Source organism: Melopsittacus undulatus, chromosome 7, assembly GCF_012275295.1.
Source record: "Melopsittacus undulatus isolate bMelUnd1 chromosome 7, bMelUnd1.mat.Z, whole genome shotgun sequence".
NCBI classification, from domain to species: domain Eukaryota; kingdom Metazoa; phylum Chordata; class Aves; order Psittaciformes; family Psittaculidae; genus Melopsittacus; species Melopsittacus undulatus.
In genome coordinates this window covers 6,832,140-6,852,127 of record NC_047533.1, presented here as the reverse complement: position 1 = coordinate 6,852,127, position 19,988 = coordinate 6,832,140, and the positions used below count along the sequence as shown (strand labels likewise).

At 35.9% G+C, this 19,988-nt stretch overlaps 1 protein-coding gene across 2 annotated transcripts; it reads left to right on the top strand.

The window, feature by feature from the left end:
• Positions 1-327: 327 nt before the first annotated feature.
• Positions 328-18,209, top strand: SPON2 (spondin 2). Of its 2 annotated transcripts, XM_031048398.2 has the most exons (7): positions 328-368; positions 11,667-11,730; positions 12,527-12,752; positions 13,110-13,333; positions 13,606-13,797; positions 14,850-15,024; positions 17,211-18,209. In XM_031048398.2, the coding sequence occupies exons 3-7, from the start codon at positions 12,530-12,532 to the stop codon at positions 17,387-17,389; spliced, it is 993 nt and encodes a 330-aa protein (XP_030904258.1). In that variant the 5' UTR covers positions 328-368; positions 11,667-11,730; positions 12,527-12,529; the 3' UTR covers positions 17,390-18,209. The 2 variants fall into 2 exon arrangements, with proteins under 2 accessions (XP_030904258.1, XP_005148604.2); XM_005148547.4 differs by lacking the exon at positions 328-368 and having other exon boundaries at positions 11,120-11,730.
• Positions 18,210-19,988: the final 1,779 nt, after the last annotated feature.

Here is a 19,988-nt window from a genome sequence, read left to right as displayed (position 1 = left end):
AAGGAAAAAGCCTTTCTATGAGAGAATGCCATGAATACTTGATGAATCTAATTTGTTGAGTTTATAGACATACACATATAGTGTATGTCTGCAGTGGTAATGTCTTTCATGTTTAAGCAAAATTGAAGCCAATAAATGGGAGAAAACAAGGTTTCGAATTCCTCAGTTTTGTGGAGATTATTTGACTTGATGGAGGTTTTGAAATATGACTATCAATTAATGCTGTTGAAGAGAAAAGCTTACAGAAAAAGTCGGGTATGGTTATGGGAAAGCCATTGTGTTACCAAAAGTGTTCACTTCCTATTTCTTGTTTATTTTCTTCCCTAGCATCCGACAGCAGCACATCCCAGAAACTATTCCTCCTTCAGGTGAGAACTTCAACTCGTAATGTCTTCTTCCTGCAAAAATGTACATTCAGTAATAATGAGCTCCTTCCCTTAGTTTTGCTAAAGTGGAAACTTTCTAATGTTACTATTTGGTTTTTGTCTGTACAGATTGGAATTAATCTTGTATTTTATTATTTTAGGAGGCAGTCAGAGGCCATGACAACAGGTGGCAGTGTTAGATGCTGGACAGACAATTATTTGACAACATCTTTGAGAAGTGACTGGCAGGGTCAGACAAAGAGATAGACACATTTTAATTATTTAGGAAGATCTATCCATCTGCTCTTTCCTCTATTGCATAATACAAGTAAATTCATATCATCTGCATTCTGGACTATGCGAGTGTAATTCAGCCTCTGAAAGAGAAGCAGTGAGCCTGAACCATTCTGGCTCATACACCTGCATCTTCTCTTCCCAGAAACCACAACCCCAGAAGAGCTGATGATTTCAGGTCTTACCTGAGGTAGGAAAATGAACAGGGCAGACATATGAGCCTGAAAACTGGGAAAGCCTTTGCAGTTTAGATGGAGGCACTATAGAGTGCCTCCAAGTCCTACTGCTTTTTGCCTTCATGACAGATGACAAAACTGAGGTTTTGTTCATGGTTTGGTCTCTATTTTATTGTGGTTGGGGTGTTTTTTTTCCTTCTCATTTGGTTTGAAAGGGTCTTACAGAACAGGCTGCCTCTGATTTTCCTGGCTGCAACAGTCTGTGTCAGGTGGACAGAGGGGAGGAAAAGGAGGAGATTACAAGTCTAAATGCAGACTGAAAGACTCCTGACAAAGCACATGGCTTGCTTGCTGCAAAGGAGCAGATCTACAGCCAAGCCTCAGAGGTCAAGGAGAGGATACATTCCTAGAGACCCAGAGGGAGACTATGTGAAGGTTGCTGCAACCCAGGAAGGCAGTGCAAATTGCTGGCCTCCAGAGCATCTGGAAGGAGAAGCTTATTCTGAAAGGAAATAGAAAACAGGGGGAAGATTTGTTTTAAAGCATGTTATTTATCTGCATTATCCGGAAGATCTGCATTTGCTCTCCTTTAAGAGGCTGTCTGTGCTCAAAGAAACAAATTTTAGAATTACTTTAGTGTTTTGGGTTATGCTCATTCTACAGATAAGATTAGTTAGTACTACCTCAAGGCTAAGACCTCCACAGAGTCACATCAAAAACTCATAAAGGCAAATATTTATATATAAGCTTTCTGGGATGGAGGGCCCCTCTTCCTTACTTGGAAATGACTACAGAAATATCAGTCAATTATCCTTAGTGTAATTTATTTGGCCTGTCGTGCTGGTAGAAGGAGACAAGTAGCTACTATACTTTTCCATGGTTTCCATTCCATTAATCTTGCTGTTCAGACTCTTGAAGTTAGTGACAGCAACTAGTCTCTAGTTAGTACAAGAGATTTAACAGCATACTCTAATACTACTTTCTTTGCTTAATTTTTGCCTGCTATTCTTATGTCTATATGCTAAAACAAAGCATTTCGGTTTTCCAAGAAAGCACCTATCATATAATACACACTACAAACAAATATTTCCATCCCATTTAAGAAATTACATATTTATAAAATCTGTGGTTCAACATTACAAATTCATAGACATGTGGGCCCCCATACAGTCAGCCAAGTTCTCTGCTGTCCTATATCCTCAAGCAATCCTATTGCAATCCAGGAAAACAAATGCATAAGCTATAGGAGCAGTCTATCAACAAAAGACATTGATCCCTCTGTAAATGCATTATGCATTTTGTTTTTAACCCTCTCCCTTTCCTGTTTTGGGATAATTGGCAGTGTTACTGAACATGAACTGAAATCCAAATGTCCCATGCTTTGTAGAAGCATTGTGATCTAAATCCTATCTGCATCATCTTTATTGAGCAAATGTCCCCCATATTTTGCTTTGTTAGTATCAGCCACATTACACTAGCTAGCTGAGATACTGATGGATTGGTGTAAGAGACTTGTGGTTGGCAAAAAGTATAACGTTGATTGAGTTGCCATATTTAGTGGTACTTTGTTGAGGTATCCAGCAAAGAAAGTATGTAAGTAATTTGATACTGTGAAATGATGGCATTAACATGATAGGGGCTTGAGGTTTGTGATATAACATGTACAGATTTACCTTAATGAATTACTGTGCAGTTCACAGTAGATTTTACAAACTGTTGCTTCCAGAAATACGTTATTATTGTGAGGAAGAGGGCAGGGCAAGCACCATTGCCATCATTGTAAGTATTTGTAAAGGTAGCTTCTCATGCCAAGAGTGAGGAAAGTTCTACTTACCTGCAGATGAAATGAAATGACTGTATTTATATCAGTTTTTATAACACTGGGATAATTATTAAAGGACAAATATTGATATTGTTGATGGGGATAATCCAAAATTTGGCAGATTGATGCTTCTGAGAATTCTTTCACTGTCAAATAGTAAGCTGCTTACACAATCTAATTTGCCAGAAGTTACTTAGCCAAGAGAAGTGTCAAAATCACTATTAAGATAAATACATCTGCTTCTGCATCAGAACAGCAGGGAAAGCAAATGCTGATGAAGTTTCAAAAACAGTGAACATGAAAAGTAGGGGATGCAACAGAAATGTGTTAAGTAGAGTATTGGTGTTATCAAAAGCTTGTTAAAAGAAGGTCCAGAGAAAGGCTTCAGGGCTTCCAGAAAAGGCAGAGAATCCACTCTTCAAAAAGGGCAAGAGCCTTTTCTTTATATCATACTACACTGTGCTATGTAAATGTGTGTGTATATATATATACATATAGCACTTGATAAAATAGAGTAGTATTGGTAAATTTTATGACAGTACTGCATCAGGAGTTGCAAGGCCAGCAGACTGAGGGAAGTTCTTACACCCGATACTCACCATATTACTATAGTATATTTCTGAGATCCCCAACTCAAGATGGATATTGAAAGACTGGAGAGCATCCAGTGGAGGGCTATAAACACAATCTATACTAAAGTACATTGTATGAGGAGAGGCTGAGGGTCTGAGCTCATTCTGTCTAGTGAAGAGGAAGTCCAGGGCAATATAATAGAGGCTTGCAATCACTTGAAGCACTGAAATGGGTTCCTCAAGGAGGTTGTGAATGTTCCATCTCTGGCAGTGTTCAAGGCTGGGTTGGATGGAGTCTTGGGTGACATGGTTTAGTGTGAGGTGTCCCTGCCCATAGCAGGAGGGTTGGAACTGGATGATCTTAAGGTCCTTTCCAACCCTAACTGATTCTATAATTCCTCTCAAGACATCAGAGCCATAACTCTGCTCACTAATGGCAGATGAAATAGTAAGGGAATATAGCCACAGATTGCAGTTCAAATTGCTGAGGAGGAAAGACTTTCCCACAAGGAGTGTGGTGCAGCACTGGGACCAGTTACCCATGGAGGTGGTGGAAATCTCCACCCTTGGTGCTTTTTATGATTCAGCCAGACAAAGGCAGAGCTGGCCTGACCTAGTTAGGTGACAGCCATACTTTGAAGGAGAGGTTGGACAAGACATAACGAGAAGTCCCTTCTAACTGGTGTTTCTATAATTTGATAAAATAAATTGAATAAATATTGTTTACAAAATATTTAGGAATAAATTTGTTTGTTACAGAATATTTGACCCATTGTATAGATGAGTAAAACATGCTTTTAAATTTCTGGTTTTGTTTGTTCTGGCTTTTTCTGTTATAGCAATTCTAGAGACAATCAGAAATGTGACATATTGTATTTATCTCATAGGGCTGTTACTGCTCATATGGCAAGCTACATGTGGGTCTGGGAAAGAGAAGAATGTAAATGATCGCTGAAGTCTTTCCCAGGTTCTGTACTTATTTACTCTTAGTTTTAGTGGATTTTTTTTCATCTAATAATGTATCTTGTTGCTGATGACAACATGTTGTCCAAATATCAGCTAGAACAGTTTCTCAGAACTCGTAAGTGATAATATATTCAGTAAGCTGCACTGAAACTTTGAAGAACAGGTTAGAACAAGAAGTGAAGAATAATATCTCTTCTTAATTGAATCTGCAAACAGAATTCAAGGGGGTTAATTAAAATGTGGTCTGGGCAATGGCTTTTCTATTGACAAAAGAAATTAAAATGTAGGCTTTACATCTTTATAAAGAATAGGGCAGAATCTGATTATATTCACATTGGCATAATTGTAGAGTGTTTCTGTTGATGCTAATTCATATTTATATCAGCTTCAGAATTTAAAATCCATACAAGCATTTCTAGCAATACAGTGCCTCCTAGCATGATACTTGACATTGATTTAGTTTTAGAAGCAAAAGTAGTGAAGGAGCAGTACAGCTTCCTGAAATGTAAACTGATACCAATTTATCCTTAATTTGTAGTTAATGCAGAATTTAATGGAGAAAACTTAAATTTGTCATCTCTTTGTTGAGTTCACTTTTTCACTGTAATAATTGATAAATAAAATTAATACGCAGGCACTTAATAATATAGGGATTTGAAACAACAGTAACAATTATAAGAAACTATATAAACCATTATTTAAACAGCAGCTTTCTTCAATTTCAAATAGCAAACTTTTTTTCTTTATATAATACCACTTTCTGCACTGCTGGCAAGAATACTCATATCAAAGAAATTTGTTCTTATAGTTCACAGTCTCCTGAGCTTTGCTGAAAAGCAGAGGGTGAATTTAACATTTTATTTCAATCGTTACTTCTGGAGAAGAGCAACTATTTTGTTGTAGACAAGAGATACCAGCCTGTAGTCAGAAACAATAATGTCTTATATTTAATAGTCTTGTTTCTTCTGGTCTATATAACTTTTAATACTTTTTGTGCTCTTGGGTGTGTATGTCGTGAAAGCTTCTGATTTTTTTTTTCTGCTGTCAGGGTTGGTAATTTTGTCTAAAGTTTCTTTCTGTGCATTGGGGCATATTTACAGCCAAGTTACAAAACAATTATTTCCATATGCAGCATAATATCTCTATGATAACTTCCCAGTTCCAAATGCTTTAGATTGTAGAATCATAGAACGGTTTGGGTTGGGAAGGGCCTTAACATTCCAGCCCCTCTGCCATGGGCAAGGACTTCTCACACTAGATCATGTCACCCAAAGTTCTGTCCAACTTTGGATATTAAATGAGGATGGCTATTTGATTCCTTCAGCATAATGATAGGAATATTGTTAATTAAGAATATCCAATTAAGAATACCCATTTTTACTTCACAACTGTTATAAAAGACTGTAAAAAAAGCCTGGTAATATTACTTGTGAGGAGGGTCACAGAAGACTTGAAGTTTCCCATAATAAACTTTGTGGGCATGCATTTATTTCTGTACAGAATTAGTTGTGTTTCATCCAGAGATCTCCACAAGCACACAAACACCTCTGTGGAAGCTGCTGTCTCTGATCAGTGTGCAGGGATAGCTGCATGGAGCTTTCCTCAAAACTCAAAAGAAGCAGCTGTGTTTGCATTACCCTGTTTCTGAAGTTATAAAGCCCATTTCTCAGTCAGTTAATTAACTCCAGGTTCACCACGTTAATTTAACTTTAGTGACTTGATTTTGGAGACGTATTCCTTGGTGCGAAGTCAGGGAATTCTGCACTGAATTCCGTTGTGTGGCATAGTCGTGTCATCCACAGAAGTCAGCCCTACATCCCCCTCCTTTATAAACCTTAATTTCGTAATTACATTCCTGGTATTACTTATGAAAGAGAAATCCCTGATGTGGAGAGAACCTGTGAAGTTATTAGGCAAGTGGATTTTATTTTTTAATGATACATTAAGCATTAGAATGAGGTCAGAAACAAATTTTCTTCATAATATAAGATCATGGGATACTTGAGGTTACAAGGGACCTCAGGAGATCTCTAGTCCAATCTCCTACTCAAAGCAGTCAGTTTTGAGATTAGATCAGGTTGCTCAGGGCTTTATCCAGTCTTGTTTTAAAGCCTCCAAGGAGGGGACTGCACTGCATCTTTGGGCCGACTGCTCCACCACTTGACTGCTGTGGTGGAAAAGTTTTTCCTTATATTCAGTTTGAACCTCTCTTGCTTCAAGTTGTGTCCACTGCACTTAGTACTTCAATGCTACCCTTAAATCTTCATTGCCTCCTTACCTGTACTGGGGCAGGGAGAAGATACTGTGGCATGGTGTCAAAAGATGGATCTTTTACAGAATTAGAGCAATGTGCAGACTGATGTATAGAATCATAGAATCTTAGAATGGTTAGGGTTGTAAAAGACCTTAAAATCACCCAGTTCCAACTCTCCCACCATGGGCAGGGACACCTCACACTAGATGATGTCACCCAAGGTCCTATGTATGACTTCCCCTAAATGAATTAAATGAATTAGACATGAATTAAAGCTGTAACTCTAATAACTCCAAACCTATAGTTTAATATATTTAAGACCTTTGAAAAAAATATGAGAGAAATAGACAAAACTGACTGAAAGAGGAAATAATGTAAGTGAAGAGTGGGCTTGAGAATGACTACCTTAGAAATATAATTGGGTGGTCTCCTGCAGTGTTGCCACAGAGATAAAGAACTGACATTTCTACAAGGCAAAAAAGCTTCAAATTGGTCTTAGAAAGTAAAAAACCCACCAAACCAAGAAGAATGCACCTTCCCCCCCATCAGCCCCAGATGCCTGAATCAATTACTTATGTATATATGCTTACATGAGAGCTAGGTATATGATCAATGGAGAACTTATCAATACAGTTAGTGGAGACCAGAGAGTGTATTCATGCTCTCATAATAACTAATCAGTTATTCACTTGGTCAAATAAAAGTATGGATTAAAGGGTGAGCTAAGCAGTTTTCTAGATTCTATTCATTGTGTATTAGACTTCCATCATATATTGGGGTAGTTTACATATCTAGTTCGCATGTGTACGCTTATTTCAGGTACCTCAATATGCAAACTAAATTTTTATCCCAAAAACTAAATAGAGATTAAAGCTGCCTTCACTTCTGTTGTACCATCCAATATTGGGAATGCTTTATTTGATTATATAAATGCTTTATGTTGTAGAAGCTTTCAAGACAACACCACAATTTCTCCATACTAAAGTATTCTGCTGCTTGCCACTCTGCTACTGAGATTTTACAATTTAGAGCTCAGACGGTTTTGATTGAATGTAAACCTTTTGGCATTGCTGAGTGTCTGTAATCATATGTGTATCCATGGTAACTACAGAAAAGAAAGTATGGGTATACAGTCCTTCTTAAGTAATACAATGTTATGTTTTTCTTGATAGACAAAGAGATGCTAGCTAGCCATAAGTATATTAAACAGCCTGTGAATATCAAAGTTCCACATATAATCTTTACCAGCAAAATGGAATCGAAATTGGTTTAATAAAACTGCAATGTGTGGTAATACTTCAGGAATACACATACAAAATTTCTGAACGCTCCTGTGCTGAACAAAGGTGGGCAAACTAACTTGAGAGCAATCATTCTGGTTAGACCTCCTTTCTCTCAATCCTACACTTTAATGGAAAAGTCATGACTAATCATGCCAGTCTTGTTTACTGGGAAAAGGGCTAAGTTATACTTTGGCTGATCAAAATGGGATTTACACCCTTTTAACGTGCTATATTCCTGTATGATTGCCTAAATGTAGTCATATAAATGTTTTGGTACATTGTAAAAGATTCAAAAATCAATATATTGAGTGTTTTTCTATATTTTTAAGTGGTGTTTTTTCCTTGTTTATTTATTATTTTTGCTTAGCAAAAATACAGAATATTTTAGACACAGTTATGACTGTTATTTAACCATCAAAATATATGGATACTACTTTTGTTTTATATGTTCTAGCTTTCATCCTGTGAATCTTGCTAAAGCCTGCAGGTAAAGCCTGTATGACTTACTGACAAGAAATTCCATGTTCCTGCAAGTACAACGAAACACAAGACACACTTTGGCACTAATGCTTAAGTGAAGCAAGCTTTCTATGCTTAGTGTCTCAACATTCAAGGTTTACAGCGGTATGCATGTGGATAGAAAATAGGTGTACCTGAAGAGACACAAACTTGAAAAAAAGAAGCTATTTTGCTGTAAAAGAGAAAGAAAAAAGGCTGATTTTATATGTAGGTAGACTGTTTTTTAAAGGAAACTTTTTCCAGTTTTCCATGAGTTTTCAGCTGCTTTTTAATGGGACATCATAACTGAAGAAGGAATGTAAGCATAGATTCTGATCCCACAGCAACTTTTTTCTCCAGCTGCTGGCCCACAGAAATTTGGCATCTGTGGCTTCGCAGCCATGAAAGTAGCCCATTGAGTGCAAATCTGTTTTTTTTTTTTCTGTTTTCTCTTTTTCTTCCTTCTCATCTATGAGATATGTTTGGTGTTTTGATGTCCTTCATAATGCCAGAGACTGATTATATTTAAGACAGTCCTATTTAAAGAAATAAGGCTGGGAATCCTCATGTTAGTATTTTCTGACACCATTACTCGGTATTACTTTATTTTTCTCTGTATTCTCTTCATTTGGCCATGGGGGTGGGGAGAGGATAGAAGATAATTAAATCAATTTACAACCACTGTATTTTGTCCAACAATTTCATTATGAATCCAACAAACGTAAGAATGGGGCTGTAGTTCCTGAAGATATTAATCCTGAGAAACTTGTCATGGTAGAACCATCATTGTAAACAGGGAAAGGTCCAGTGCAGGAATGGCAAGGAAGAAAATCTCCATTTTGGACATCATTGGAGAACAAGAATAAGGACTAGAATACAGTTTCCCTGCAAGCATCTGTCTTTGAGGAAAGCATCCCTCTTTAGTTTTCAGATTAAAAAGCTTCAAAGTACCTCATTCCCACATCAGTAAGGTAGGAAAAGTCATCTAGACTTGGTAGATCGGTATTCAGACTACATATTCCATTAACTGCATATCTGATGTTGAAGACTATGATAACCTCAAGAAATTGGAGTAATGGAGCTCTACAAGAAGGATAAAGTGACTTTAGAGAACTGTAGGACTGGAAAACCTCTTTGATGGTCATACATCATGCATTCTTATTCCAAGGGAAGAATTGACTATAACTTTTGTGATTTTTCGTCTTTGGTTGTCTACTCTGTACTTAGAAACCTCAAATAACTTCCCAAGTTAATGACTTCCAGTAATTCAGTTTCTTTCATCATTTAGTAAGTTTTTCTTGTAATATCTGTGGCAAATTATGCAGCCTGCATGTATTGTCCTGTGCCTAGACACATTCATAACATGTAGTCATGGAACCAGAATGATCTAGTCTGGTGATATGCCTTTTGCCAGTAATTATTCTTTGAAAGGAAAAAGCTAGACTGATATTTTAAATAGCTCTGTGCTATATCCAGAGCTAATTGCTTTTTTCTCACTTTAAGTGTTGTCCTGGAAGCGTCACAGTATGTTTCAATATGTGAAGTTAGCTGATTCAGTAATTAAGATGGTAAACAACAAAGCCTACTGAAGTTTGAAGATACTTAGTAATAAATAAGTAAGTCTTAAGTAATTTTAACATTGCTCAAAGCAATATACACTAAAACTTGTGGGACCTTTGTATAGTTCCTCTAGGTAGCTGCATGGGTGGGAAAGATCACCCACTTCTTATGTAAATAACACTCAGTTCTCTAAGGAACCCATGGATCTGGAATTCTGTGTATAAGAGGAAGTGAGCTGGATGTAGTTCAAATATCATCCTTCAACAAACACTCAAAGTACTGGATAAAAGTATCCATGAAGTCTCTTTGCTCTTTTTCTTGGTGGAGTCTGGCTCCTGGAACAGAAATAAATTCTGGAAAACATTGCATTAACACAGGATGGAGGAAGGGGTCTTGGAAATAAAGGGCATGTCCATGTCTAGATGGCTTAACCTGTCACAGAATTCCCATAATCTATCCAGATATACAGGAATTGCGGTTATGGGTGCTGAATCCATTTATGTGAAACTTGTCATAAATTCCATTTGCCAGGAGAATAATCAATGGAAATTCCACTCACACATCCTAGTTTATTCATCTTTTGGCTTTTCTTGATTTACCATGGGATGAGGGGCAGAAGGGAAGGATAAGTTTCCAGTTAAAGTGCCACAGTAAAGTGCCAGTAAAGTTATCTGTTTTTTTGGTAACACCCTCCTCGCTGACCACAGCATGTCACTTAAGATATATATATATATCATTATATATATATCATCATATATAACTGTGATGGCCTAGAAGTTTCATCTGGAAAAATTACTGTGTTGCTTGTTTTGCTAATTTTCCATATGCTCTACCATCCTATTGGAGATCTGTGGAAGTACTTAAGTGACGTTCTTCACAGTTTCAATAGAAAATCCTATGAAAGACTTTCTTCATGATTCACTTTAAACTTTTGAACTTCTTTTGCTGACCAGCCCCAGTAGCATTTATTAACCTTATAGGCATGGCACAAAACCCCTCTTTCCCTTTATTTGGAATGTAGTGGGGAAAAGAATCTAAAATCACTATTAAATATTATTTCTTAATTGGGTCGTTATATTATAATTTTTCATAGAAAATTGAATTTTGGTGATAAAAGTATATGTGTTGTGCTACAGAGGATGTATGATTTCACTGCAAGAATAAGATTTTTATTTGGGGTTTTTACTCTGAAGACAGCTAAGAAAAATCTCAGAGCTTCCCAAAACCACTCTTTCCAAAGAAACCACAGTGTTACAGAGCCCTTTCATCATCCAGCATACGGTACTGTAGGACACAAAAATATACACTGTACTACTTCAGATTAATTCATATTTGCAGCAGAGACAGTCTCTGTATGTGCAATTAGGAAATGTAACTTTTTTTTTTTTTCCTCTTGACTTTTTTAGCTGCCTCACCCATTTTATTTGAACACATACATATGGTGTGTGAGGGTGAGCAAGCTCTCTGTAAATGTTTGGAAGGAGCATCTGTCAGACAATAAAACTTACAAGCAAACATGCTTCTCATTTAAAGTGTATTCACTAGAACTATTCCAGCGTTGGAATCAGTTCATTTGTATAGCTTGGAGGCATTAATCAGAGCAGAGAACTGTAAAGGCACCAGAAAACTCAAACTGTTGCTAAGGATCCAAGGTATTTTTTTAAAGCATTTCGTCTATTCAGCATCACAGTCTTCTGATAGGAACCTGGACCAGTTGACAGGCAGGAAACCTCTAATAGTGCACCCGAAAAGCCTGCAAACAAGAAGATGGCATGATTTTTGCAAACCTGGAAAGTGTAAAGATTGCAATAATTGTTGGACCAAAGGGACCCTCTTCAGGCATAAATAGCAAGGCTCCTACTGTCTTCTCTTGCAGAGCAACTCGGCTGCCAGCAAAAGCAGGTGCTCTCCCCCTACCAGTGCTCCAGAGGAAATATTTAGTGAGTATTCACAGTTCTTTTTACAAATTAATACGTTCTTAGTGTTTTACTTATATTTGTATAGTTTTCTCAAAGGACAAAAGCATTTAAAAGTAAGTTTTAAAAGCTGCTATTTTAAACAATTGCTGGATTTCAACAGTCTGATGCAATTGCCATACTAATTCAAAAGCAAAATTTGCACAACCTATGACAGCAACTTTTAAAAAATACTGGTTTTTAACAACTGTGCAGCTTAAACAATCTGAAGGAATTACAATGTATTTTTAAATGCACAAGTTATGACAGCACCGTAATTTATATAAATATGAAATGCATTTGATTTTAAATGTTATGCCATAAAACAGCCCTTGTAGAACACAAATTTAAAATAAATCATTTCTTTTGGCAAGGGAACCTGCAATTTAATCTTTAGAAGAATAAATATACCACTAATGTTTTCCACAGAAACAGTTGCTACTCTAATTAATTCAAGATGTGACTCTAATAAGATTTCAAAAGAAAATCAGAAACAGATTTTTCTCAGTGGTATGACTATGGGCAAGGTTAAGATATTTTTATTTTCATTAGAAACTCTTGTCTCAGGTAGAGTTAGAGATTTGTAGCATATAGCATGAAAAGATCAAATCTGAAAGCATTATAATAATATTTTTAGAAGCAGAACAGTTTTTAGTGTTTCAGATGCTTTCTTTTTGGTTATAACTTACGGTACATTACATTTTATTAGGTAACTGTTATTCAATTTTGAGTTTAGAGTGACTAATGTTGCTAACGTATTTTTTTCTTCTTTGTGTGGAAGGGAATGGAAAACCTGACGTTTGTCTACCGCTCCTGTAAAGTTATCTGGACGTTACTTGTAACAATACTAGGTTATGCCAGCAGCTTGCCTGTGGGTGATGATTCTATTTGCACAACGGAGGAACTTGCTAAATACAGCATAATCTTCACAGGGAAATGGAGTCAGACTGCTTTCCCTAAGCAGTACCCACTTTATAGGCCCCCAGCACAGTGGTCATCATTGCTAGGTAAGTGAAGTACACCCAGTTTTTAGAACAGATAAATCTTTTGACCACTGAGATCTTTTTATTTCTTAACAGTCAATTTTAAGATAACGAATTAAAAAGGAAAAAATAGCCAAGTTATTAAGAATGAAATGCAGACATGTGAAGTATCCACAATGCTTTCAAAAATCCACAACTGTTTTCAATCGACTTCTGTATTCAATTGGCTGCAGCTGAAATAAACAGAGATAAGCCAAATGTTTTAGTGTTCACTCATTTTTATACACATTTTTTTAACCTCAGAAATAAAACAGAGGAATTGAATAAATAGGGACAATCTAAACCAGACTTTTATGTCATGCCATGTATTCACTCAAATAGGTGTTACTCATAGTTCTGACTACAGCATGTGGAAAAAAAATGAATATGCCAGCAATGGTGTCCGTGATTTTGCTGAAAAGGGTGAAGCATGGGTATTAATGAAAGAAATAGAAGAAGCTGGTGAGAAAATTCAGAGTGTGCATGGAATCTTCTCTGCTCCTGCCATTCCCAGCGGTACAGGACAAACCTCTACTGAATTAGAAGTGCATCCAAGACATCCCTTAGTAAGTAAATATACATATTAGTTTTGAAAGTTTATTTTATGTCACTAGCACCCAAAATTAAATATTTGAATTCGCACACATAGGAATAATATCATGCAGAGAGCTACTAAAAACCATGTGACATTGCAGGGAGCACTGTACAGGTTCTGTAAAGTAAATGATTACAATGACATTTCTTACAAAATTTTTAAGTTAAAATAACTATAAGCAGGACTGGAGCATTTGAAAAAAAAAAAGTGATGCAATCCTGATGGATCATTTTGTTTCGTTAGGTTTCATTTGTGGTACGAATTGTTCCAAGCCCCGACTGGTTTGTGGGTATTGACAGCCTGAGTCTCTGTGAAGGAAACCACTGGATGGAAGAAGTATCAGTAGACCTATTTCCATATGATGCTGGAACTGACAGTGGTTTCACATTTTCCTCCCCAAACTTTGCCACTATTCCACAGGACACAGTTACAGAGGTAGGTGTATATACACAGGTTAGCACTTAACACCTATATGTTTTGAGTCCTCCCTCTAAAAGATAACTATCCTATGAGTAAACAATAGGCCCTTGCAAATCTGATTTTGATATTGAAGAGTGCTGGTATTATCTTTATATGGATTTATTGCATAGTTGATAATCCTACTGCTTTTGTTTATTTTCTGTATCATTCGAATCAGGTAAATGCAAATGGTTCGTGAAAATTTGGCGTAGAGCCTTCCTGTAAAATCTGACCATTTTTATATCATTTTTAACAATCCATAAACCACCAGGAAAATAAAAGTATTCACAAAAGTCCTGGCATTCCTAAATATGTATCTAAACAGGAAAATTCTTAGTAGTGAATACTGATGTGGGGAGGAGTCTTCAGTTAAAAGCATTGCTGAAACCTGAAACTTACACTTGAAGGAAAGGAGCTAAGGGAAAGCAGAGGAGAACTTCATCACTACTGAGGTGACCCCACTTTCAATCTCTTTTGTTGCTTGATGCTCTATATGCCTCGTACTTTGCTTTTGTTATTTAAGGGTGGTGGAGAACAAAGGATTTTGATTCAAATGTTTTAAATACTATAAACATTCAGTTAATCCCTTCTTTAATGTTTTCTGTAGCCAAATGCTGTGCTAATGAATAAGAGGATTGAGAAGCTGGAAAACAATACATTTGACCTTCTAGAAACGTATGATAGCTGCTATAGCATACCTACTACTATAATATGATACTCTTGTATTCTTCCTTGTGATAACATCTACTTCTTTCCATCAAACCATTCCATACATTACTGTGGTTTCAGTACCTCCCACTGCAGTCCTCTATAAAAGATTGGCACAACTCATTGTGCCTAGTCTCAGAGCATTATGCACAAAAAGTCAAGGATTACCATCAGTAGTTATGTGAGCTGCGGTTCATATAACCTGGTTATATGCATTTTACTTACCAAAAAATATTAGTATCGTGTGTAAACATGATTTTACAGTTATCCTCTCACTAGGAGGATATAGTTTCTTTAAGTTTCTCCTTTTTATTTGACAGATAACTTGCTCCTCTCCAAGCCACCCAGCAAACTCATTTTATTATCCCAAACTCAAGATTTTGCCACCTATTGCTCAAGTAACGATGGTGAAATTGAAGAAAACCCAGCTGGGTCTTTCTGCACCTTTTATTAATCCTCCAGCTAAAAGCAATGAAGTAATAGACTCTGTCTTAGGTAAGTGATTAGTTTTTCAATATGCTCAATTCTGTTATTCCCATTCATTCAGAAAATATATGGAAATCTGGTAGGTGATATGGATGAAACAGGTGATAAGGCAGAATGTTCTCTTATTTGCATAGGAATAGTTTCCAGACTCACCCATGGGAAATAAGCCAGCTGACAAAGGAGAATCCCTGAAAAAATGGGGAATAAGGATTGCATATTTGAGCTGTGGTTCAGTGGTTTGGGTTCTATTCACAGTAAGTGCTTCTCAAGCCTTAGTATTGCATAGATCAGGGAATTTTATGAGAAATACTGATCAGAAACAGAGTTTCCAAATTCTTTGCAACTTTGAAGTAAATATTCATCCTTAAGTTTATACATGTTGACCAAGCAAAGGAACTATTGCCTTTTTCCAGGTCAGAGGGTTTGATGGTTATATGCAATAAGAATTGATATAATTCAACTGGTCTGGACATACTTGTGATAGAAACATACACCCTCACAGCAAAATAATGTTCTCTCTCATTTTTCTTTAAAATACTGGCTAGTCATCTTGTTTAGGTAGGAAGATACTCAAACTATGGAATCAAATCAGTTTTATGGGTAATTTTTAAATCTCCAAATTAATAAATACATATTTAACATAATAGTTGCTTGAAGTGAAAGGTAGCAGTTGGACAGTGTTCACTGAGACGTTCTCATTATGCTTTTCTAGCTGATTTTTACAAAGTGTAAGAAGAAGGGTTAATAATAAGACTGACATCCAAAACACTACTTGTGAGATAACAAAAGGTTAATTCTCCAGCATTTTCCTAGAAGAGCTGCCATGTCCAAAAGCTTCTCCAGGATGCCTGAAGGTTGCATGCCTGTAGCTCTGTGCTGAAGTCACCTCACAGGCAGCAAAATTAAACTCTTTCCCTACACAGTTAAAAGTGCATGATTTATACTTTAATAAATGTATTTCCCTACCAATACATAGCATTTAAATGTATTTCTATTACTAAACATACTATATTCAAAATGAGTACTACATATCTCTTTTTTAGACATATGCCTTTCCAGCAATATTTGAAAGGAACATCTGGCCCTTTTTAGGATAGAAATTTAAAAGAATGCATTTAAAGTATGATATCTCAAAAGTTATTTTTAATCACAGATCCCCATTTTACTCTATATAACCAGCAAATCAGTCTATTTAAAAACATATTGCAGAATCAAAAAGACAGGTTTAATTACTAAAGGTCAAACTATCCCCCTCATTCCCTATAGAAACATGGGAATGAGTGGTCACTGAAGAGATAGTGATTTCCATTGTAATACTAGAAATCTGTGCCAGAGGTCACATATAGTATTGTATTTAAAGCTGGTTTTGTGCGCACCTATTTTACCCACAGATGCTGTAATACGATTTCAATGCAATTTCCTATGACAAAGTTTTCATTTAACCTGTTTAGGAATAGTCACCTATATTTTTATGAGAGATATTTTCAATGGAAGTACAGATTATGAAAAGCACTTTAGAGTTTCTGACTTCTATTTTTGCAGTAAATTAAAACTGTATTGAAATCCCTGTTAGTATTAAAAAGCTTCTAGTGACAGAATAGCTTTATTGGCAAAGGGAAGTGCAGTGTACATACCAAACAATAGCAAGATGACTTAATGATAAAAAAATGTGACTTTTCTCTAATCCTGAAGCAAATAGGAAAAAATGTTAAATGGAATTCTACATGAACAACTGTAAGAACAGTATCTATCTGCAAAGAAATGTAAATATACCTAAATAAACCAGAGAAAACCTTTAATCCCAGTGTTTTCAGTAAGACATGCAAAGGCAAATGAGTAGCAAAATCAATAGTAAATGCTTTTTTAATGCAATCTTTTGAATACAATTATTTAAAGCACAGTTTTCTTTGACAGGAATTCTATGTTTTCAGTTCAGTAGATAATATGCAGCACTACTTATGTGTTAGCTCAGACAGTCTGTAGACTGCAATAGTAATAATAATAACAGTGTTGATGAGTTTAGGAGCTGAAAACAGACTTTTTTGTCTGTGAGATATGGATTTTGCTAATGTCACATGTATTTTTTGTACAAGAAAGAACATTATTTGATCATTGTTCCTTAATGCTCTGCCAACTACGTATCTGACATAAGCACAAATTTATGTAACATTACCCTTTTATTGTGTGTATTGCAGAAACACCACTGGACTGTGAGGTTTCACAATGGTCTTCCTGGGGTCTCTGTAAAGGTATTTGCAGAAAGACAGGGACCAAGATCAGAACTCGTTTTGTACTTCTTCAACCTGCCAACAATGGAATGCCTTGTCCAAATCTGGATGAAGAAATAGGATGTGAACCGGAGAATTGTATCTGAAATAAAGAAAAGATAATAATTTAGTTAATTTAAAAGTAGAATAAATTTAACTAAATCTCTACATGTCAGTCAATGTTCCTTATAATTCGGGTATGCTGCATTATTTTGCTGGAAAGGTGTATTAAGACTGATTTTGAAAGCTGTTGTTTAATATCAAGATTTTGAAGGGTTAAATTCCTAGGGTTTAGTGTGACAAAAGTACTTTATCATTTACAGACCAAAAACCCCAAATAGATCCTTGTTATAAATATACTGTAAGTTCTTGGAGTACCCTCTAGTGGCAGAAAATAAGACATTTGGAATTATACTTCACGCATGTAAAAATCTTTCAGTCACAAAATATAAACTATAACGTTCTTAAATACTATAATTTGTTGTTCTACAGCTATTTATACCTAGACATTAATTTTGTCTCTAAATTATGTTTTTATAATTTATTGGCATTGTTGTCGTCTTTCTAAACGATGTGTTTAACGTGCATTTCTTCAGAAACTACCTACATAAATCAGAATGATCAGATGTTTGCAGTGTGGTTAAGACAATAGTATAACTGAGTAAGCTTGTCTTGAGACTTAGGAATATATGAAAATATCTTTTTCTCTCAAGAATGCGAAGAATATCTGTTATGAGGACATTCGGCCAACAAAATTACTAGAAAAATCAGAAGTGTGGATACTAGTAGCTAACCTCTGAACTTAATTAAAAGTGTTACCTGAGATTTAAAACCTAACTGATTGTTGGTGTGTGTCCCTTATAAGACAACTATCTCAAAGTTAACACTGTTGACCATACCATAAATTATATCATCTTTATATATTCAGTAAATGTGTTCTTGTTTCTTTGTTTGCTGTTATTTGTGTCATCCTAATCTTACCAGTGCTATTATCTAAAATTAAGGTGTACACAGATATAACAAACACAGCATGTCTGAAAATGTTCCTGACTGCAAATTTTAATGCTTCAATAGCTGTTACACAGTGAATGTAACATATGGCTTATAAAGGGTTGTGGTTAACAATGAGGAAAAGAATTTTGGAATAGCTGTTCAATAGAATATGTTTACAGTCAGGCCACAAAACTTTTACAGCACACTGCAATTTTATACATATACAGCACAGATATCGAAGAGGAGAGTTGATTTGAGTTGGTTCTTTTTGGAATATGCCAATATTAGAAAATGTATTATTATTTAAAAGAGTGCACTGGATTCTCTGCAGGGCTGAAACATGTAAAAGGGTCTCTTTATATGCTTTTTTTTTCAGGACATAAGTCTTGCAAAGACCCAAAGAAATTTGAAACTTTATCAGACTAGACTAAGCTGGTCCTGCAAATGCTGATAAACACACAGTTGTTAGAGCTAAGTATAGGAACTTATGCATCATGCATTCTTCAGATTCCCACTGTTGCCTGGTTTTCAAAATGGTTTCACTTACTCTTTTTATTATACCTATTTTTTTTCAGGTTCCTCCATTTCCATTCTGTAATGGAAATAGTTTTACTGCACTATCATTTTCATATTTTGTGTTAATTTCTCCACCTTTTCAATGTTTTTCTTCTTTTTATATTAATTTTACTCATTCTATGCTTTCTTTGCTGATTTGTTTACTATATAGTTAAATGGTTCTCACCATCCAGAAAACATAAGCATTGCCATGTTTTTCCTGTATACATGACTCGAATTTAGGATCTCAGTCCTGCAAGACATGATTTAATAGTGGATCAGTCCCAGTGGTTACTCTGCTTCTGAAGCTACAAGTTTCCCAAAGGACAGTAAAAGAGAATGAATGAGAAGGATGAGAAGGGGGGTGGGGGGGTGGGGGGTGTGTGTGGAGTAGAAAGGGAATCAAATATGTAGAAAAACATCATATTTCAGGAAAGTCCAGTTAGTGATAAATAACTTTTCTGTTTTAGAGTTTTTACATGCATGAATATTCCTTCAAGCAATTTCCTGCCTGGCCAATTACCTGGATATGGGATTTTTGTAAGCAGTGACTACAGGAGACCTTGGTAAATATGGCACTAAGGATGCCCTTGTGGCTGTATAATGTTTGGCCATAAATACAGGTCCAGGTATTGCCTTTGCAAACATTAGAGATAAAGACATTTTTTGGCAAGACTGCAGAACAGTGAGTTCTAGTGAAAGACATTCTAATGATGGAGACATTTCTAATAACACATCTCAATTAAACTGATTGATGAGATACGTGATGCCTGTGTGAATATGGATAGACCTTTGTAGCTTTTACTTTCAGCAGAGTCTTGGATTTGTCTTAAAAAATTTGGGACAGTGAAGAAACACTGAGAAGCTCTTTCTTTTCCTTTACATTCAGTGTTACAGATGGCTGGCAGCCAAGACACTGTGGTCCTAAATACGTGAGACTTAGGGAAGGAAATAGGTAAATTAATTCCTGGGTTAAGTTAATCTCAGAAAACACTTTGGGAGGAAATTTGAAATATCTTTGTAAAGACAATTTTATTAGCAAGAATGTTTTATAGGAAGAATCACATTTGATGCCTTGGCAGATATTCTTGCAGGATAGAAGAGATGGTTAAAGGTAAGTGTAGCAACAAAAACGGCACCATAGGCTTGAACTGTGGT

Excerpts from the sequence above, each read along its gene's own strand:
- SPON2 (XM_005148547.4), top strand. The coding sequence starts at position 11,563 with ATGATTTTTGCAAACCTGGAAAGTGTAAAGATTGCAATAATTGTTGGA. Across the intron at positions 13,798-14,849 it reads CACAGGACACAGTTACAGAG|ATAACTTGCTCCTCTCCAAG; the intron begins GTAGGTGTATAT and ends TTTATTTGACAG. Across the intron at positions 15,025-17,210 it reads AGTAATAGACTCTGTCTTAG|AAACACCACTGGACTGTGAG; the intron begins GTAAGTGATTAG and ends TGTGTATTGCAG.